The sequence below is a fragment of the Drosophila yakuba genome, chromosome 2L (assembly GCF_016746365.2).
Source record: "Drosophila yakuba strain Tai18E2 chromosome 2L, Prin_Dyak_Tai18E2_2.1, whole genome shotgun sequence".
Lineage (NCBI taxonomy): Eukaryota > Metazoa > Arthropoda > Insecta > Diptera > Drosophilidae > Drosophila > Drosophila yakuba.
The window spans coordinates 7,255,269-7,271,564 of record NC_052527.2 but is presented as its reverse complement, the minus strand read 5'-3'; the positions used below and the strand labels follow the sequence as shown (position 1 = coordinate 7,271,564).

At 44.4% G+C, this 16,296-nt stretch overlaps 4 protein-coding genes across 5 annotated transcripts in view; 3 read left to right on the top strand and 1 right to left on the bottom strand.

The window, feature by feature from the left end:
* Positions 1-9,000, top strand: part of LOC6527187 (cell wall adhesin EAP1) — a 29,672-nt gene extending 20,672 nt beyond the window's left edge. The window contains exons 3-7 of the mRNA XM_002088245.3: positions 5,246-5,434; positions 5,533-5,646; positions 5,743-5,826; positions 6,230-6,331; positions 6,413-9,000. Of these exons, the coding sequence (XP_002088281.1) occupies positions 5,246-5,434; positions 5,533-5,646; positions 5,743-5,826; positions 6,230-6,331; positions 6,413-8,022 (2,099 nt within the window). The 3' untranslated portion in view covers positions 8,023-9,000. The remainder of the gene's footprint in view (positions 1-5,245; positions 5,435-5,532; positions 5,647-5,742; positions 5,827-6,229; positions 6,332-6,412) is intronic.
* An 822-nt stretch (positions 9,001-9,822) lies between these two features.
* On the bottom strand, positions 9,823-10,391 carry LOC6527186. Its single transcript, XM_002088244.4, has 2 exons — positions 10,291-10,391; positions 9,823-10,234 (listed from the first exon to the last, which is right to left on the bottom strand). The coding sequence occupies exon 2, from the start codon at positions 10,203-10,205 to the stop codon at positions 9,909-9,911; it is 297 nt and encodes a 98-aa protein (XP_002088280.1). The 5' UTR covers positions 10,206-10,234; positions 10,291-10,391; the 3' UTR covers positions 9,823-9,908.
* Positions 10,392-11,285: 894 nt separating this feature from the next.
* On the top strand, positions 11,286-13,001 carry LOC6527185 (ribosome biogenesis protein WDR12 homolog). The gene is made up of 4 exons (XM_002088243.3): positions 11,286-11,548; positions 11,612-12,278; positions 12,334-12,580; positions 12,647-13,001. Exons 1-4 carry the CDS (start codon positions 11,490-11,492, stop codon positions 12,934-12,936), a joined length of 1,263 nt encoding a protein of 420 aa, XP_002088279.1. The 5' UTR covers positions 11,286-11,489; the 3' UTR covers positions 12,937-13,001.
* A 337-nt stretch (positions 13,002-13,338) lies between these two features.
* On the top strand, positions 13,339-15,761 carry LOC6527184 (ubiquitin-conjugating enzyme E2-24 kDa). Of its 2 annotated transcripts, none has more exons than XM_015197692.3 (4): positions 13,339-13,616; positions 14,395-15,016; positions 15,075-15,159; positions 15,220-15,761. In XM_015197692.3, exons 2-4 carry the CDS (start codon positions 14,416-14,418, stop codon positions 15,230-15,232), a joined length of 699 nt encoding a protein of 232 aa, XP_015053178.1. In that variant the 5' UTR covers positions 13,339-13,616; positions 14,395-14,415; the 3' UTR covers positions 15,233-15,761. The 2 variants fall into 2 exon arrangements, with proteins under 2 accessions (XP_015053178.1, XP_002088278.1); XM_002088242.3 differs by lacking the exon at positions 13,339-13,616 and adding an exon at positions 14,151-14,297.
* Positions 15,762-16,296: the final 535 nt, after the last annotated feature.

Genomic DNA, 16,296 nt, shown 5'->3' with positions numbered 1-16,296 from the left:
TGAACTCGCGTACAGCGGCGTAATTATTGCCATTGCTTTTGATTACTGAAATTAATCACTCGTTGCAATATTATTTCCCCGTGAAATGTATCTGCCAATAAGCAGGCTACTGCTGTCCACCTGCCAACCCACATGTCCACATGTGATTACTCAAATTGCTACAATTAAGCCGAATGAGCACGTGAGGCTGACAGAGGGAGATGATACCATGGGTCCACCAAAGTTCCCAGATCTTGGCCATGGGCTGGAGGGATAATGCGCCTAATGACAGGCCGAATGGTGGGCGAGCTGGGGTTATGCCATTATTAATTTAAATAGTCCATGGACAGCGACGTGGTGACAGGAAGGGGAATTACTCGGGGATTGGAACTGGACACAGCTACTGTTGCCCACATGCCAATTCCGGGCACTAATGCCAATTTCAATTTGAATTTTCACTGTGCCAAATTGTTTGAGTTAACACTCAAGTGATTACTGTGGCATTTCACACGGCTGCGCTGATAATTCGATAGCTTGTCAAGCCCTTTGCATTGCAATGCAGTGTGTGGTAATTACATTAGATAAAAGTGTGCTTTGTAAGTTAATGTTTTCTTAAGCCATTAAAAGTAATTATTTTGCATGGAAAGTGATGCAATGCATAAGATACTGCTTTATATTCCTACATCTTCTAATTTGCAATCAGACTAATGTTTCTGAAAGAGAACACGTCATACAACCTAATAGCTTATAATAGCTAATACTTTTAGCTCTATAAATTAAACAAATTTGGCTCTCGTTTTTACTAGCTATGCAAATGAGGCAATTTAAACGGTTTCTTTAAGTACCGGAACATTTTCTTTAAAGCTTATTAAAGTCTTGATTGATTCCGTCATAATACCAACTGTGTCCAAATTAAACTTTGTTCACTCTGCCATATGAATTCCACTCCCACTTTTTTATCAGCCAGCTTATTTCGCTTCGCGCATATCACCTGCCATTAAACCGTATAATTTGTTTTCTTAGGTTTTTTGCTTGTCGGACGATGAGTTGTGTTTTTTTTTGCTGGGGATTTGGAGACAAAAAGTGTCTGCCATTCGACTGGCGACGCCTTTTGGCCCACCTCATCCATCATCTTTGTCCAGAATGATGACAAGTGCAACAACGGGCTGAGAACACTCAAAAAGCTCATTTGTCCGTCTGTCAATCTGTCCCTCCGTCCATCCGCCGTATTTTGATTGTTTTTCATTGTTTTTGCTTTCGTTTTGAATGCCATTTAAGCGTCAATTTGAAATCGCATTCACAACTGCCTGACTTACGCGCCGCTGGTTTCTCGGCTTCCGTTGAAATTCCCCATGGAAACAATGGAATTATCATCGGTATATACAAGTATACTACTACAGCATCATGTCTATAAGCATGACGGCATGTTCTTGTTACCAATTTTGAGTTTTGTTCGACTTGCATGCAGAGATCGGATTGCTCACACATTCTTATTTCTTCAATCCGGCAACTGCTTGTCATTCAAGCTTATTAAAAGTACTCGTGTATTGATTTTGTACATATTTCTTGCAATATTAATAATGCATAATCCTATGAGTTTTAGAATTATCTTAAGCAAATATTATTTTATGCCATTGTAAATTCCCCCAGCTGTGCTACTAATGCCCATTTCATAATTCATATTGAAGCTGTCCCTTTGGAAACCCGAACAACTTAGTCCCGATAAAATTGCAATTACACTCACAATTCATGGGCCAGGAATTTCTTTATTGCGTTCGACTGAGCAGAAGTCATGTCAAACTAGCACATTTTCCTCTGTCTAACTAACCGCAAACTGCTTGGGAAAACTGAAGGAGCGACCAGATGAACCGACCGCCGCAACGATTTAAACGCTCGGCGGAAATTTAGCTGGGGGAAAATGCGCCGGAAAAGCGAGGTGCGGATAGCGCCGGGAAAGCCACTTGGTGGAAATGTAATAATGATGGAAAACATTTTCTGGACGGCGCTGAAGTTGAGTAGTTTATGAAGTGTAGGCGACGGCGGGCCAGACAATTTTCCGCAATTTCCACGGTCTCTTGCTCGACTTTCCCGGGATGATTTGTTATTGCTGTTGGTTTCGGCTGTATGGTATAGGCGTTTATAGCCGCTCGTATTTATCAATGGTGCTAAGTATTATTAATAGTGCGGTTCAGTGGTGTGGTTCCCCGGGGCAGGCTGTCAAAAATTTGCTCCAACTCGCGTTGTTTTTAATGGATATTTAGCTGATAAAATCCAGCCTAAAGTGGGTATCAACCAGCCAGGCGACCCCCTTTAAATCCCCTAACCCAACGCCCCTGGCACCGAAAGCCATTCTAGGCTGTGGATCTTAGCCGGCATTTCGTTTGTTTGCCAGCTTGTTTATAACAATTGCCGGGAGTGGTGCTTATCATTTATCACGACAAAATAAAAACAACATTAATTTAGAATCAATGACATTTATGGGTATGAATCAGCTGCCATTGCAGCGGCAAATCGCGTCACATTTACACGCATTTGCATAATAACTTTCTGCCTTGCGGAAAACAATCAAAACCTAATTTACAATGCAATTTCACAGCCAGCAATTTATTGTCACTCGTCCGAGACAAACAAAACAAAAGAAAGAAAGAAAGATAAAAAAAAACAAACAAAAATAATTCAGCGGCTTACAGAATTTAAGCACTTACACAGCGGCAGCAGCACTTACACAGGAAGCTGGCTAGAAAATCTAAAACAAGATCTCCTCGGTGGCGTATACGTAATCTGACCGAATCGTGTCACCCGAGTCCCAGACAAATGTCAGCCGTCCCAGCGACTGCTCCACATTATGTGCATAATCATTTTGCTCATTTGAAACGTGTTGGCCAGCCAAAAATCACTGCAAAACACAAAATGCTGGAAAAAATAGAAGAAAAAAAAAGGCAAAAAGAGCAAAAGAACCCGGAATAGTCCCAGAGACCCAGAGACAATGGCAAGTCGCGGAATTAGCGTTGCGTTCCACAATGAAAACAGAGCGCAAAGCGGGAAGCTGTTCCACTAATTGCCGCGTTTCGGGTTTCATACGTACATGTGTGTCTGCCTCGTTTCTGTTTCTATTTCTGAGTCTCAGTCTGTGTCTGATTCCGATTCTAATTCTCTGCCTTGCATAACGTGCAACAAGCAAATGTGCTTAAATGAAAGTCGCAGACGGCAGAGATGATTTCAGCATACTTAGCTAAGTGCGAGACGCGTGGAAAACCACACAAGCGATGATGTGGAGCTCAGCTGCTGAGCTCTTGGGTGCATCAAAGAGTGGGTGCGATTTATAATCTTGGGGATGAATATGCAGAGATAACTCACCTAGCTGAGAAGGAATCTAAAGGTGGTTTATTAAATGGGTGGAACTAACTTCTATAAGAAAACTATTGGGTCACTTTTAAATTTAGCAACTCGGCAGAGTTCACTACCCCGAGCTGAACACCAAAATAAATGTAAACAGTTTCCAAGTTTTTGCGCCAGAGAAAGGGGAGCAGCATATGCAGTTCCCTTAATGAGCGCTGAGAAAACAATTTGGCGTGGCTTGAACGTAAAGGGATACGTGGGTCGCCTTTAAGGCGGGGGACTCAAAATAAAGGATGGCCGAAACAGACATAATAAAACTGAACCACTGGGCGCATGATTAATGCCCGAACATATTTAATCATTTTTCATGCCAAATGACATGAACCGAGCTCAAGAGATTGTGTGCGCCAGCGAAGCCTTTAAGTTGGACAATTTGAGGCAAGTTTGTGGGGCCAAATGGAAGATGTATGGGTGCAAGGCTTGTCAATCGGAATTATACGCCAACTGGACAATCAACGGGCGTAGACAAAACGGATGTCACTCCATCTTGTGCTCCACTTCGTTTCGCTTTGGTTGCCCAATTGGGAGTCGCCTCAAACTGGGCAAACAAAAAAGCCAAACTAAAACTAAACTCATTTAACTTTGCCGTATTTTGATAGCATTTTACCTTGGCCAACAGCAGAAGCAGCAGAAGCGGCAGAACCAGCAACAGGAACAACAAACAACTGTTATCAAAATGTCATTCATTCAAATATGTACCCAGTGTCAGGGGGCAAAGGGCAACTGCCCATCACTCCACCTCACCTCTCCTTCCACTCCTCCAGCAAGTGCCTTTTCGCTCCTGGATACACTCTACAAAAATCAGGGAGCAACATAATCCAATTACATTTGTAAATTAAAGCATGAGGTCATTTGCATTTTCGTTTCATTGAAGGGCGATCCCGATAGCCATGTACAAAGTGGACGACAGTTTTTGTTAATAATCTGCACAGGCATTTTTCTAGAATTAAAGTGAAGTGAAAGGAAAATTCTTGGAAACAAGTATAAGCTATAGGAATTTCTACTAATTAAAGCAGTATAAATAAACTCGAAAAAAACTTTTTAATTTTAAGATAAAAATTTAAAGGAAAATAAGTATGAAAACATCATAGCTACTTTAAAATTAGACAAATTCTCATTAAATCTGTATTTATGGTTCATTAAATGTAGTAAAATAGGGAAAAAGAGGTCCTCACCCTAACAATTTTTTTGGCTCCAAAAAAATGTATCATCAATTACAATATTTAGTCGCTTCCACAACATAAAAATTTTTAAAAGTGTCGCTTTAAAAGCTTGTCAATAATATTTTAGAATCATAAATCACTTGATTTATTCCTTCAAAACATAATAAAGATACGTTTTTATTTGTTGACGCTTTGCTCTCCTAAGCTGAAAAAAAGAGTGATATGAATTGTCGTAAATAATATGACTATCTCAGCAATTCTCCTAGCTCCATACAACTGTTTAAGATAGTTAAAAAACCATTCTTATTTAAATTAAACTTATTTCTAGGCTTAATTTCTTGTCAAAATGTCATACTCCACACAAGAAAAACACTTAATAAAGCTGCCAAAACTTTGGTAATCTCAACACACCTGTGTTTGCTGGCCTCGGTTCAAGCGGACCAACTGAAAAAGGACATGTTTGATATATAGGTTTAATCCTTTTACCTTCGTAACTATCAAAAATGTGGACTTTAAATCTACAGATTTGGGGGTCACACGAGTATATGCAAAATATCTTAAGCCTTCTGAATGAGCGTGGGTATTACGTAGCTTTATTTCTAAACACACCAATTTTTTTGCCCCAGTGCAGCATTCTGTTCAATGGCCTTTGTTGACTTTCTATCTGCTCGCATTTCAAACTCGTGCTCTCTCCTTTTTTGCAGTGCCCGCCATAGAAAGCAGCAGTGCATCCTCCGCAGTCGTCACGGTCGGGGTCACGCCGAGCATCCCGGCGAGCAGCTCCAGTGGCGGAAGCGTAGGCGGATTCCACGGCCTTGCGGCCAGCTCCACGGAATCCCCGTCTCCGTCCCCATCTCCATCCTCGGCTTCCCCGGAGCAGCAGCAGCCGCAGGGTAAGAGCCAAAAACTAATCCCAACCCGCACACCCACACACAAAACTAAACGGCAAACAATGCGCTGCGGCGTCGCACTCTATTCAAATTGTTTATAGGCCAATGCCTGCAGGATGGACTTTGGGTGGCCGAGTCCGCGACCCGTTGCCAATACCAAACTAGCTGTCGCGCCATCCAGCGCACTGGCCACTGCTGCCCCGATTATAAATGCGGTAAGTGAGCGAATCCATGCCATGGCAGACCCATGGCAGACCCATGGAAGCACTTTCGGATGCATTTATGCAAATCTCCTCTGCGCTCCTTTCCAGATTGCGAAAAGGATGGCAAAACTTATGCCAATGGTGATAAATTGGTTGCCCCGGACACGCCGTGCACCGTGTGCTACTGCAAAGGTGAGTGCATCCAGCTGTCTGCCAATTAGCCAAGAACTTTCCCTAATTATAGGGGGATCTTTGGGTGTGGAGAGCCTTGGGAAAGTTTTATTGCCTGGTCTCGTATAATTCTATATTCTAATTAATGTACCTAACACTTCTTGTGATACAACGTGGGGTAAAATGTAAATTGTAAAACAAACATCGGCTGAAAATACACAGCTTTGCTGGGAGTTTGTTTAAAATATTGCATAATTGAAATTCCATGTTTTCGATTCAAATCTTATCATTTGGTACCTTTGAAAGCCTCAATATTTTTTTTTGGTGTAGATCTTCCACTTCACACCCTCTTGCTGCCATATTTCCGTAGCATTTTCGACTATTGGTCCAACACTTTTGCCTAAACACGCTCCATTTGTTGCAGGCGGCGAGATTGTTTGCAGCCCGGTGACCTGCTACCGACGTGATGACTGCATGCCCAAGTACGTGCCCGGTCGCTGTTGTCCGCAGTACGACAATTGTCCAAGTGAGTGTGCCAATGGAGCAGGTTGACCAATCAATCAATCAGTGGTCACTAAATCAAATCGTTTTTCCCCCCCACCCACAGTTCTCGATAATAATCCGCCGCTGGCCAGCGAACCCGTCAGCAGCTCCACCACCTCCACAGCGAAGCCGTTGGCACTGGCGCAGCCGGCTGGATTCAACTGGAACATCACCATCAAGGAGATCACCAAGCCGACAGAGATCCGCATAACCGACGACAACAGGGCCAAGCCATCGATTCCGACCAGAAAGCAGAGCAATTTGATGCTCACCACGGAGGGACCTGCACCACCGCTGGACAGCACCACTGCGGCGGGATCAGCGGGAGCAGCAGCAGTAACAACAGCAGCAGCAGCAACGGCTAGCAGCACTGCTGCAGCAGCAACATCGCCCGTGACAGCAGCAACACCAACGGACTCCACAGCAACACCAATGGCCAGCCAAGACGGCAACCAGAAAGCACTTCCAGGCGGCACCGAGAGCTTAAAGCTCATCGCCTCGGTGGGCTACATCGAAAGACCCCTCTCGCCGAGCAGCAGCATCATCGTGGAGCAACAGGTGAAGCCGCTGGTCACCTACAACGCCGACGGACTGCAGCCGCTGGCCGGTGGTGATCCCAGCAAGGTGAACATCAAGCGGGAGTACACCACCGAGGGATCCCCGCAGAGCACCAAGAACTACGAGGAGTCCGCCCTGCCTGTATTCGTGCAGAATGGCTTCAGGGATTCGTTGGTGGAGGCGTCCGATGCGGAACTTGAGCCCGATACGGCGGGCAGTGACAACATTTACCACATCATATCCACCACCGAGGGACCTGGAACAGTGGTCAAAGTGACAACGGATGCACCACCAAAACCCAGCGAAACCGCACCCACCATCCAAACCGTGATCAGCCCAAACACCACCAAATCAGATGTGGAGAGTAGCTCCGATTTCGTCGGAGTAAGCAGTGAGATGCCGCCTGCGAGCTCCACGCATCACATGGACGTGGATGACGATGTACCCCAGGTGGAATCCAATCCAGCCTACCCCTCCCTGCCCGAGGACGACTTCAGTCTGCGGGACGTGAACTTTCCGCTCGTCGAGCTGGAGGATATAGCCGAGTCCGAGAAGGATGAGCCTCGGAGCATACCCAGTCCCTTCGAGGTGGACCACAGGCATGTGAAACTGGCGCCCGATACTAGCCTGGATGGCAGTGGCAGCGGAAGTGGCGGCGGCGACATCGATCTCTACCAGGAGAAGACCTCCACCACCGAGGAAATGATGGCGGCCGGCTCATCCATCCACGAGAAGAGCTCCCTGGTGCCACTGCTCATGTACAGTGGCGAGGACATATCCGGGGAGACCCGCATCCAGAACGGCAGTGACCTGCAGCTGGAGAAGATCGCTCAGGGCGAGGAGGTGGAGCTGGGCAGCGGAGAGGTCAGGGAGCCCATAACGCCCAAAACCAATTCAGTGTCCACGCTGGAGATCGATGAGCTGGGCTCGGGAGCGGGAGCGGGCCAGGTGGGTGGTGTGGATCCCAAGGCCGATGCCGAGAGCCTGAAGCTGGACGAGAGCCAGGAAACGGTGGCCAGGTCCAGTGCACTGGACAAATCGTCGGCGAGGGCCGAGAAGAGCTTTGTGGAGCGGGCCCTGCCATTGGGGCGTCTATACCTCCAGCGGATCTACTGAGGATCGCCGGCTGGAGGGGATTTGCTTGAAAGATCTAACCCTTTATTGTACATACAGACACCATAGGGCCAAGTGGCTTGGAAAGCAGCGAACATCCAAGCATTCAAGTGAGCAGAGTGGCAGAGGGGCGGAGTGTTAGGTTTAAGTAGCCAGAAGAAAGGAGAAGAAGATTTCATTATCGTTTCCATAGACTGCATGAACGACCTTTGAATTTATGAACTTTACGAACGTAATCATTAACTAATGTATGATTAGCAAAGCTGGGCTCCCCAAATGCAATAACGAAATGTTTCCATTATCCGGCAATCCATATTGCTTAGTTATATTTCTAATTTATACCTATTGAGCTAAGTGCACCGAAAACGAAATCAACAACCATTGCCCACATTTGGAAATCATCGAATAAGTCGCAACATAAACGAAGGAGAAATTATTTAACTTGTTTTATCCCATCATGATTTTATTTAATTTGTAATTTATTTCATAACGAATGAATATGATTTGATTAACGATTTAATGCAATGGCCAACTGTGTAGTCCTCTTTGAATTGAAAAGCTTTTAAGTTTAGACTGAATATGGCAAAGTTTTAATTTAAAGCAATTTACTCCTACTTTAACCATTATTTATATATACAATTTAAATTATTTTTACTTTGACATTGAGTCGATGATAATCGAAGGATTTTCCTTTAATGGAGTTCGAAAGCTCGCCTGGATTTCAAAGCTGACGAGCGGAGAAAAGTGTCAAAATGAAAACGCAGTCATTCTTTAGTTAGTACATATAATAAATAATTACCTATATGAACATAATTTATTTAGGCGATGATCATGCACACTATCACTCACACACATACATACAGATTTTTTGAGATAATTAAACTACATTATGAAAATACTTTAACTAGCGTAAATTTAGATTGAAGCTCATTTACAATGTACGAACTACGAAATAAAAATGAGGTAATTCTAAACACAAAAGATTGGTGTTTTAAAGATTATTGGATGGATACGGAAAGAAGAGATATTATATTCCATTTAAACAAATACTAAAATAGGTAAGTTATTTTGCTGGTGGTACAAGAAAAGAAAGTTAATAAATGCAATTTACAAATGCTACTAATTATTGAATGAATCGGAGAGAAAAAAGTGAATTAAAAATAAATAATCTGATTTGTTAGCCCCATATGTACATACATAGGTACGCATTATTCCCACAAATGCTGCAAAATCGGGGTAGTAGGCCCTAAAAAGACCCTACCCAGATGTTATGCAATCAGCAGCACCTCTGTAGCTGTGGGCATGCCACGCCCCCTTCACGTACGACTTATTACACATGCAAGTGCATGTGGCGGCAATTACCAGAAATTAAATAAACAAACCAAAGCCCAGCAAAAGGCATAAAGATACAAAAAAAATAAAAGTCCGAGGAAAACAATCACGACGACAACTGTTGCATCACGACCGCAGCACAAAAGTTGCCGGCGGGGCAACCACTCGGGTTACCACCGACTCCATCCCCGACTTACGTAACAAGGTTGAGGATAGGATACCATGCAATGTGATAGAGTAATGTGCCGACTTTTATTGTTAATTCGTATGCGCAGCGGGATCAGCGAGGAGAAAGTCACCGAAGATCGTTAGGAAAAAGCCACAAAGAGTCCCATTAATCACTCGATTCGATCGAGAGTTTGCAGAGGAACCAACAGGTTTTCGGGGAGGATCACTTTCGCTTTCTATACCTTTTCGCTTTTTTTTTTTTTTTGGTTTTTGTTGTACTGATATATAAACGCCTCGATTAAATACGTGTAATGTTTTCGTTTTATTACTGAGAAACTTAACAATGAGGGCGAAATGCAATGAGCTAACCAAGGAGATGGTCCTACGACTTAGTTGCGACCGATCTGGTCGACCTGGGACTGCAGGTTGTTTATCACCTCGGAGGGCACCTGGTCGCCGAGGATCTCGAAGAGATTGATGCGCTGGTTGCCGGGTATCTGCTCGTAGGCGCCCAGCTCGATGCCCTCCTGCACATTCTGGATCTGGGCATCCTTGGGGATGAGCAGCGTCTGCTGCGCCTGCCGGATCGCCTCGTTCGTGTAGGCGGCGCCCTCGCGATTCTGGGGCAGGGATTGGGCGCCAGCCAGGAGCAGGGCGAGCATCGAACACAGCGCGAACACTTTCATTTTGTGTGTGGTTTCTCGGGGGGATTCAACTGCAAGAGATTCCCGGATTCAGTGACGCCCAACTCGGACTTGGTTATGGTCTTACCTTGCGCGCGTCGTTTGTTGTAATGTTTCGGCTGCGCAGGCGCAATGCCCGTTTTATAAGCTGAGCGAAGCCGCTGGAAGCCCCGAAAATCTGGAAAGCTTCAGCTCTTTCATTTCGCTTCGTTTCTGGTTTTCGTGTAGCCGCAATGGCAGCCAACGTTTTGCCACAAAAAATAATAATACCGAAAAGAGTGTTATTACTTCCAGCTTAATATCCCCATCGACCCATTAAGGTAAATACAAATTTTATTGGAAATATTTTCTTAAGCATTTGTCCAATTTTAATGCGAAGGTTAAGCGCCACTTCAGAAATGTCAAGTGGCATTTAACCTTCCAGTGAATACTCGGCCGCAAAGTGGTCTTTCAGGTGCTATCTGGTTCATATTAATAGCCTGTACGTAAAAAATTAACAATTACCAGTCTTTGAAGATTGAAGAGTCATTTACAAATTGCCGCCACGGCTGGTCTTTTTTATTTTTCCATTTTGCGTAAGACGAGCAAAAGAAAGAGAAGAAGTTAGTTGCTAAATTACAGCAAATCATCTGCGCCTGATTTGCTTGAAAAAAATATATAATTATCAGTATTGCGAATTGACTCGTATCTCTGTAAGTGCTCATATTTGTTTGTAATAAAAACGAAAAACAAAATAAAGTGACGATGCAAGAAGAGGATTTTTAAATTTGTAAGGCATACAAATTGTTTGATGCGTAAAATTTTTTGGAAAACAAAATCAAAATGGTTTAAGCTTTAAAATACCATACTCTCCGTTAATATATATTTAACTTATTAGTATCAACGGTTACTTACTATGTAGCGACCAATTCTAATTATATTAAAAATAATAAATACTTTTAACGAAGGAACTGAAATTTTGAATTTGAAAAATTTCGCTAAGAAGTAACGGTTGATATCAAACCGATACAGCATTTCGATAAAAGCGCACCGATAGCAATGCGATAACATTTGTGCATGCGCTTCGGCCTTTTTTAGTGCTTTTGCCTGTATTTGTTGCATTTACCATCGTTCGTTTGAAAACACGCTTCTTTTTAATTTTAATTAACACAGCGGTCTCCCAAAGAAAGAACATCTAGTTAAGTGCTCAACAGCTTGTCCCACCTGCAGGAGTTAAGTCATAACTGTCGGAAACACACGCGGGAACACCCCAATCCGCAGCCTAAAAAAACGCACGTGGGCCAGGAGATGGATGTGGAAAACGGTGAGGGGCAGGTGCAGGTGCACCTGAAAACCAAGCAGGAGCAGTGAGTGTCCATTTAGAATTTCTCCTTATATACAATTATAATCAAGATGATGCACTATTCCAGCTATGCCGTGCCGGACGTGCCGTATGCCATCGATGGAACCGTCACCACCGTGGAGCTAAACACATTCGTGAACGCACTTTTGCGCCAAAAAGATGGCTCGTCCGACACCGACTTTGACTTTCTGGTGTTCGATGAGTACTTGCGCGGCCGGCTGTGCGATCACTTGCGGGAGAAGGCCATCAGCTTCGAGGACGCCATCGAGATCGAGTACGTGGAGCGGTTTCCGGCGCCAGAGCCCCAGGATTGTCTGCTACACGACGATTGGGTGTCGGCGGTGAAGGCCAGCGGAAAGTGGATCCTCTCCGGCTGCTACGATAACACCCTGAATCTGTGGACCAACAAGGGCAAGCACATTCTCACCATTTCCGGCCACACGGCGCCCATCAAGGCGGTGGACTGGATATCGCTGGACGAGGAGACGGGACGCTTTGTATCCACCTCGCAGGATCAGACCGCCATGCTGTGGCAGTGGAACGTGGGTTCCAACTCGGTAGAGTGTGTATCCGTGTGCAAGGGTCACGAGCGAGGCGTCGATAGTGTCAGCGTGAGTCCGGATGGCCTGAGATTTGCCACGGGCTCTTGGGACACGATGTTGAAGGTGTGGTCAGCAGAGGTGGAGGATGCGGTCGAAGGCAGCTCGAAGCGGATGAAGGAGAGCGGTGTGAGAGTGAGTAGTCTTTCACATTTATAGACTTGTAATTCAGCCTTATAATTCCTTTCAGACTCCCAAAATTACACTGCAGGGACATCGTGAGAGCGTATCCGCAGTGCAGTGGATGGATGCCTCCACTCTGCTAACTGGCAGTTGGGATCACACACTCAAGGTGTGGGATCTCAGCCTTGAGGGCATCAAGACGGAAATATCCACCAACAAGTCCATATTCGATGCGAGCTACTCCAAGCTGAATCGTCTTATACTGACGGCTTCGGCGGACAAAAACCTGCGGCTCTATGATCCCAGGACAAACCGTAGGATCTGATTCTTCTATATCACCATTGAGCAAACACCTAACCAATATAATTCTGCTCTTTCAGAGGGATCTGTGGTGCGGAATACCTATCTGGGACACAATGCCTGGGTACAGACCGTCATGTGGTCCACCACGGAGGAGTTCCTATTTGTGTCCGGGGCTTATGACAACCAGAATAAGCTGTGGGACTGCAGGAGTCCCAAGGCCCCACTGTACGATCTTCTGGGTCACGGCGAAAAGGTCCTGGACATCGACTGGTCCAATCCCAAGTACATAGTCTCCGGTGGTGTCGATAACACGGTACGCGTATTTAAATCACGCAAGGCGCTAGCGGATGACGCGGAAACGAAGTAATCCTAAAATTTGTAAACTTTTTATAAATACAAAACTAGTTTAAACTGTAAAGTAAATATTGAAAACTATAAAATCTGGTGTGCTACACTTTAATGGCCGAAGGTGGTGAAGAAAGGAGAACTTCCTAACAATAATAATAAACGGTTTAAATATTTTGGTTCATAATTTGTTTAACTGTTATCAGGAAAGAGTTTAACAAATTGATATATTTGAACAATCAGAAAATAGTTTAACAAATTCATATATTTGAACATTTTCTAAATCGAAACTGCTGAGTTGCCAGAGGGGTGAAAAGGGCAAAGAAGGTTGCCAGAAGCCGAATATCGATAGCTCGCTAGGGGAATGGACGGTCAGCGCGAGCACCTAGAGACGGACCCGGAGCGATAGCTCGCTACAAACATACAAATTATCGAGTTTCTAACAAAGATAAAGACGGCTCTGCGTCGCCTCGTAATTTGCCAACTGTAATTTTAGCCAAATAACAGCGATCGCGACAGGGAACCGCCGAGAAGTTGGAGCGCCCACACTGCCACCCACCGAGGACGCCAGCAGAACAGCCGTGCACCCACTGCGAAGGCCGTGTGCGCGAGAGTGCGAGCGAGAGGGCAGCAGGCGACACAGGCAGAATCATTTTCGCAAGTGTTGTGATAGAAAAAAGTGAAAGAAACTGCGATAGTGAGGTGTGTATAGTGCATCAGGGGCTGGTCCTAAGATAGACCACCACCTAATCGGCGTCCAAATTCCGCGAAATTGTGCAATCGAGCTGCAGGCGGCGGAAGCAGCGCCATCATCATCATCATCCTCCGCTGTCGGCGGCGGCATTTTGCAAATGTCTGCTGATTGATTTTTTGCGGCATGCAGCAGCACATGCTCTCGAAACTCACTTGGCAAACTGTTGTCCAGCTATCTCTCGATCCTGGTCGGCAGTTGCAACCAGCAGTGCGACGACGAATTCCTGGCAAATCCCACTTTTTCCCAGTCGGGGGTTTGCCAAAATGGCCGCTGCCGCTGCTCAATAGAAATGCGTGCGTTTGTGCGAAAAATGCAAACCCTTGTCATCGCAAAGGGGCACAAACTGGGTGGAAAACCAGGTCAAGGACCCTGGGGAAACCCCGGCCAAGATTTGCGTATAATAGCCGCTCTCCGATGGCCACACTTTTCACACCTAACACATCCTCACGTACACGCAAATAATGTACAAGCGAATTCCTTTAAAACTAAATTTCAATCTACAATTTAGTGAATCAACGTAGGCTTTGGCTTAATACTTCACCAGTGTTCCAATGAAGTTTCCTTTTGAACCAGTAAATCAGTAGAATCTCACATTCGAAGGTTCATTGAAACCCAGAATTCTCAAATAAGTTAGTGGCACTTCTCGTTGGTTTCTTATTTTTTACAGACTACTATTTAAGTTCTTTGGAACCATAATCTAACCGTGCATCCATCTACTCCTTACAGTTCGAAGGAACAAGACCAAAAATGTCTTCAACCCCAGCAGCGGGCAGTGCCGCCGAAGTGGCCACCTCCAGTGCCACCTCAAATGCGCCCAGTGCACCCAGCACAACGGCCAGCAATGTGAACAATCCCAGCCAGCCGACGTCTGCCGGAACGCCGCAGGCACGTGGTGGCAGGGGCAGCAACGCCAACGGAGGAGCCTCTGGCAGCAATGCAGGTGGCGGAGATGAGCCGCGCAAGGACGCCAAACCAACGCCCAGAATATCCAAGGCTCTGGGCACCTCGGCCAAGCGCATACAGAAGGAGCTGGCCGAGATCACACTGGACCCACCGCCCAACTGCAGTGCCGGGCCCAAAGGCGACAACCTGTACGAGTGGGTCTCAACCATTCTGGGACCACCCGGATCCGTCTACGAGGGCGGCGTCTTCTTCCTCGACATACACTTCTCGCCGGAGTATCCCTTCAAGCCACCCAAAGTCACGTTCCGCACGCGCATCTATCACTGCAACATCAACAGCCAGGGCGTCATTTGCCTGGACATACTCAAGGACAACTGGTCGCCGGCGCTGACTATATCAAAGGTCTTGCTGTCAATTTGCTCCCTGCTCACAGACTGTAATCCAGGTAAAAGTCTTTTTTGTTTGTCTATTACAAAGATTTCATATATCTTTTGCTATTACAGCCGATCCGCTGGTGGGCAGCATTGCCACGCAATATTTGCAGAATCGTGAGGAGCACGATCGAATTGCGCGTCTTTGGACAAAGAGGTAAGTTGCTCCTAGAAAACCGAGCCAACCAACTAAGTAATCCGTGTCCTCGTTTTTTAGGTACGCAACATGATGCGTAAGTTCTGGCATCGTACATGTACCACAAACCGAAAACTGCAACAACAGAAACGAAAATTCGCATCTTGCAACGGAGAAAGTCTATTTTATAAATATATATTAAAATACGATAACTAATAAATTAACAGTAACAACTACCGTAACACGAACAGCAACCGCCAACAGCCAGTCGATCCAATTCAGTCTATATTTATATCGCGTTAATACAGAAGTTGTAAAAACATTTGGAGATTTCTTGAGTTGTATTTTTCGGAAACTAGTTTTGTTTTTAGATCGCTTAGCAACCGAAAACATTGTATCGAGTCAAACGAGAGGAACACATTCGATGAAAAATTGCATCATAAATTGCACATTGACATATTAAACTATAAACTATTCAACTGCATAATAAATATAAATACAATTAGTTTACATTATATGTGTACAGTGTTAAGTGAAAATGGAGCTAAACGAGTAAAGGGAAAAGCCTATTTTAATGCGTAAATATAAATGCAACCAATGTCAGGGCAGTAAACTTCGTAAAAGATGATTTTTCATTCAAAAACTGGCCACAGCAAGGAAAATTCTCAACAACAAAAGACTTAAAAGAAGTGGTAAACGAAAAACGAAAATAAATCTATGTATACAAAACTTAAGACAACCTATTCCAAATTTCAAAACAAAATTAAATGAATTTCTGTTATTTATATATAAAATCGGATTCGGTTTAATTTTTTAATGTGATATTTTTAAGCGTTCGAAATTTGTTTTTTGGCCAAAAACCTTTCAGTAATAATGATTTAGACTTGAACACTAAAAAGGCTCCACCACAGCGAAATTTGTTATTTTGAACAAAGGCAATTACGAGTATAATGCTGATACATAAAGAAAAAAAACCAAGAATATAAATAAAAACCAACTTCCTACTATTTTGTAGTTTTAATGACTAAACCAGTCAGTGTCACATTATTGAAAAAACTGAGAACAAGATTTCGTAACAAAGTAATTGTAAGTTTTTTTCGTAACCAAAACAAAACTGAAATCGAGAACGGAAAGGAACTTAAATAAAAAATATTATAA

Bases quoted from the DNA above. Each gene is read 5' to 3' on its own strand.
- LOC6527185 (XM_002088243.3), top strand. From the start codon at position 11,490: ATGGATGTGGAAAACGGTGAGGGGCAGGTGCAGGTGCACCTGAAAACC. The intron at 11,549-11,611 runs GTGAGTGTCCAT...GCACTATTCCAG, and splicing joins CTGAAAACCAAGCAGGAGCA to CTATGCCGTGCCGGACGTGC. The intron at 12,581-12,646 runs GTAGGATCTGAT...CTGCTCTTTCAG, and splicing joins CTATGATCCCAGGACAAACC to AGGGATCTGTGGTGCGGAAT.
- LOC6527184 (XM_015197692.3), top strand. From the start codon at position 14,416: ATGTCTTCAACCCCAGCAGCGGGCAGTGCCGCCGAAGTGGCCACCTCC. The intron at 15,017-15,074 runs GTAAAAGTCTTT...TTGCTATTACAG, and splicing joins GCTCACAGACTGTAATCCAG to CCGATCCGCTGGTGGGCAGC.
- LOC6527186 (XM_002088244.4), bottom strand. From the start codon at position 10,205: ATGAAAGTGTTCGCGCTGTGTTCGATGCTCGCCCTGCTCCTGGCTGGC.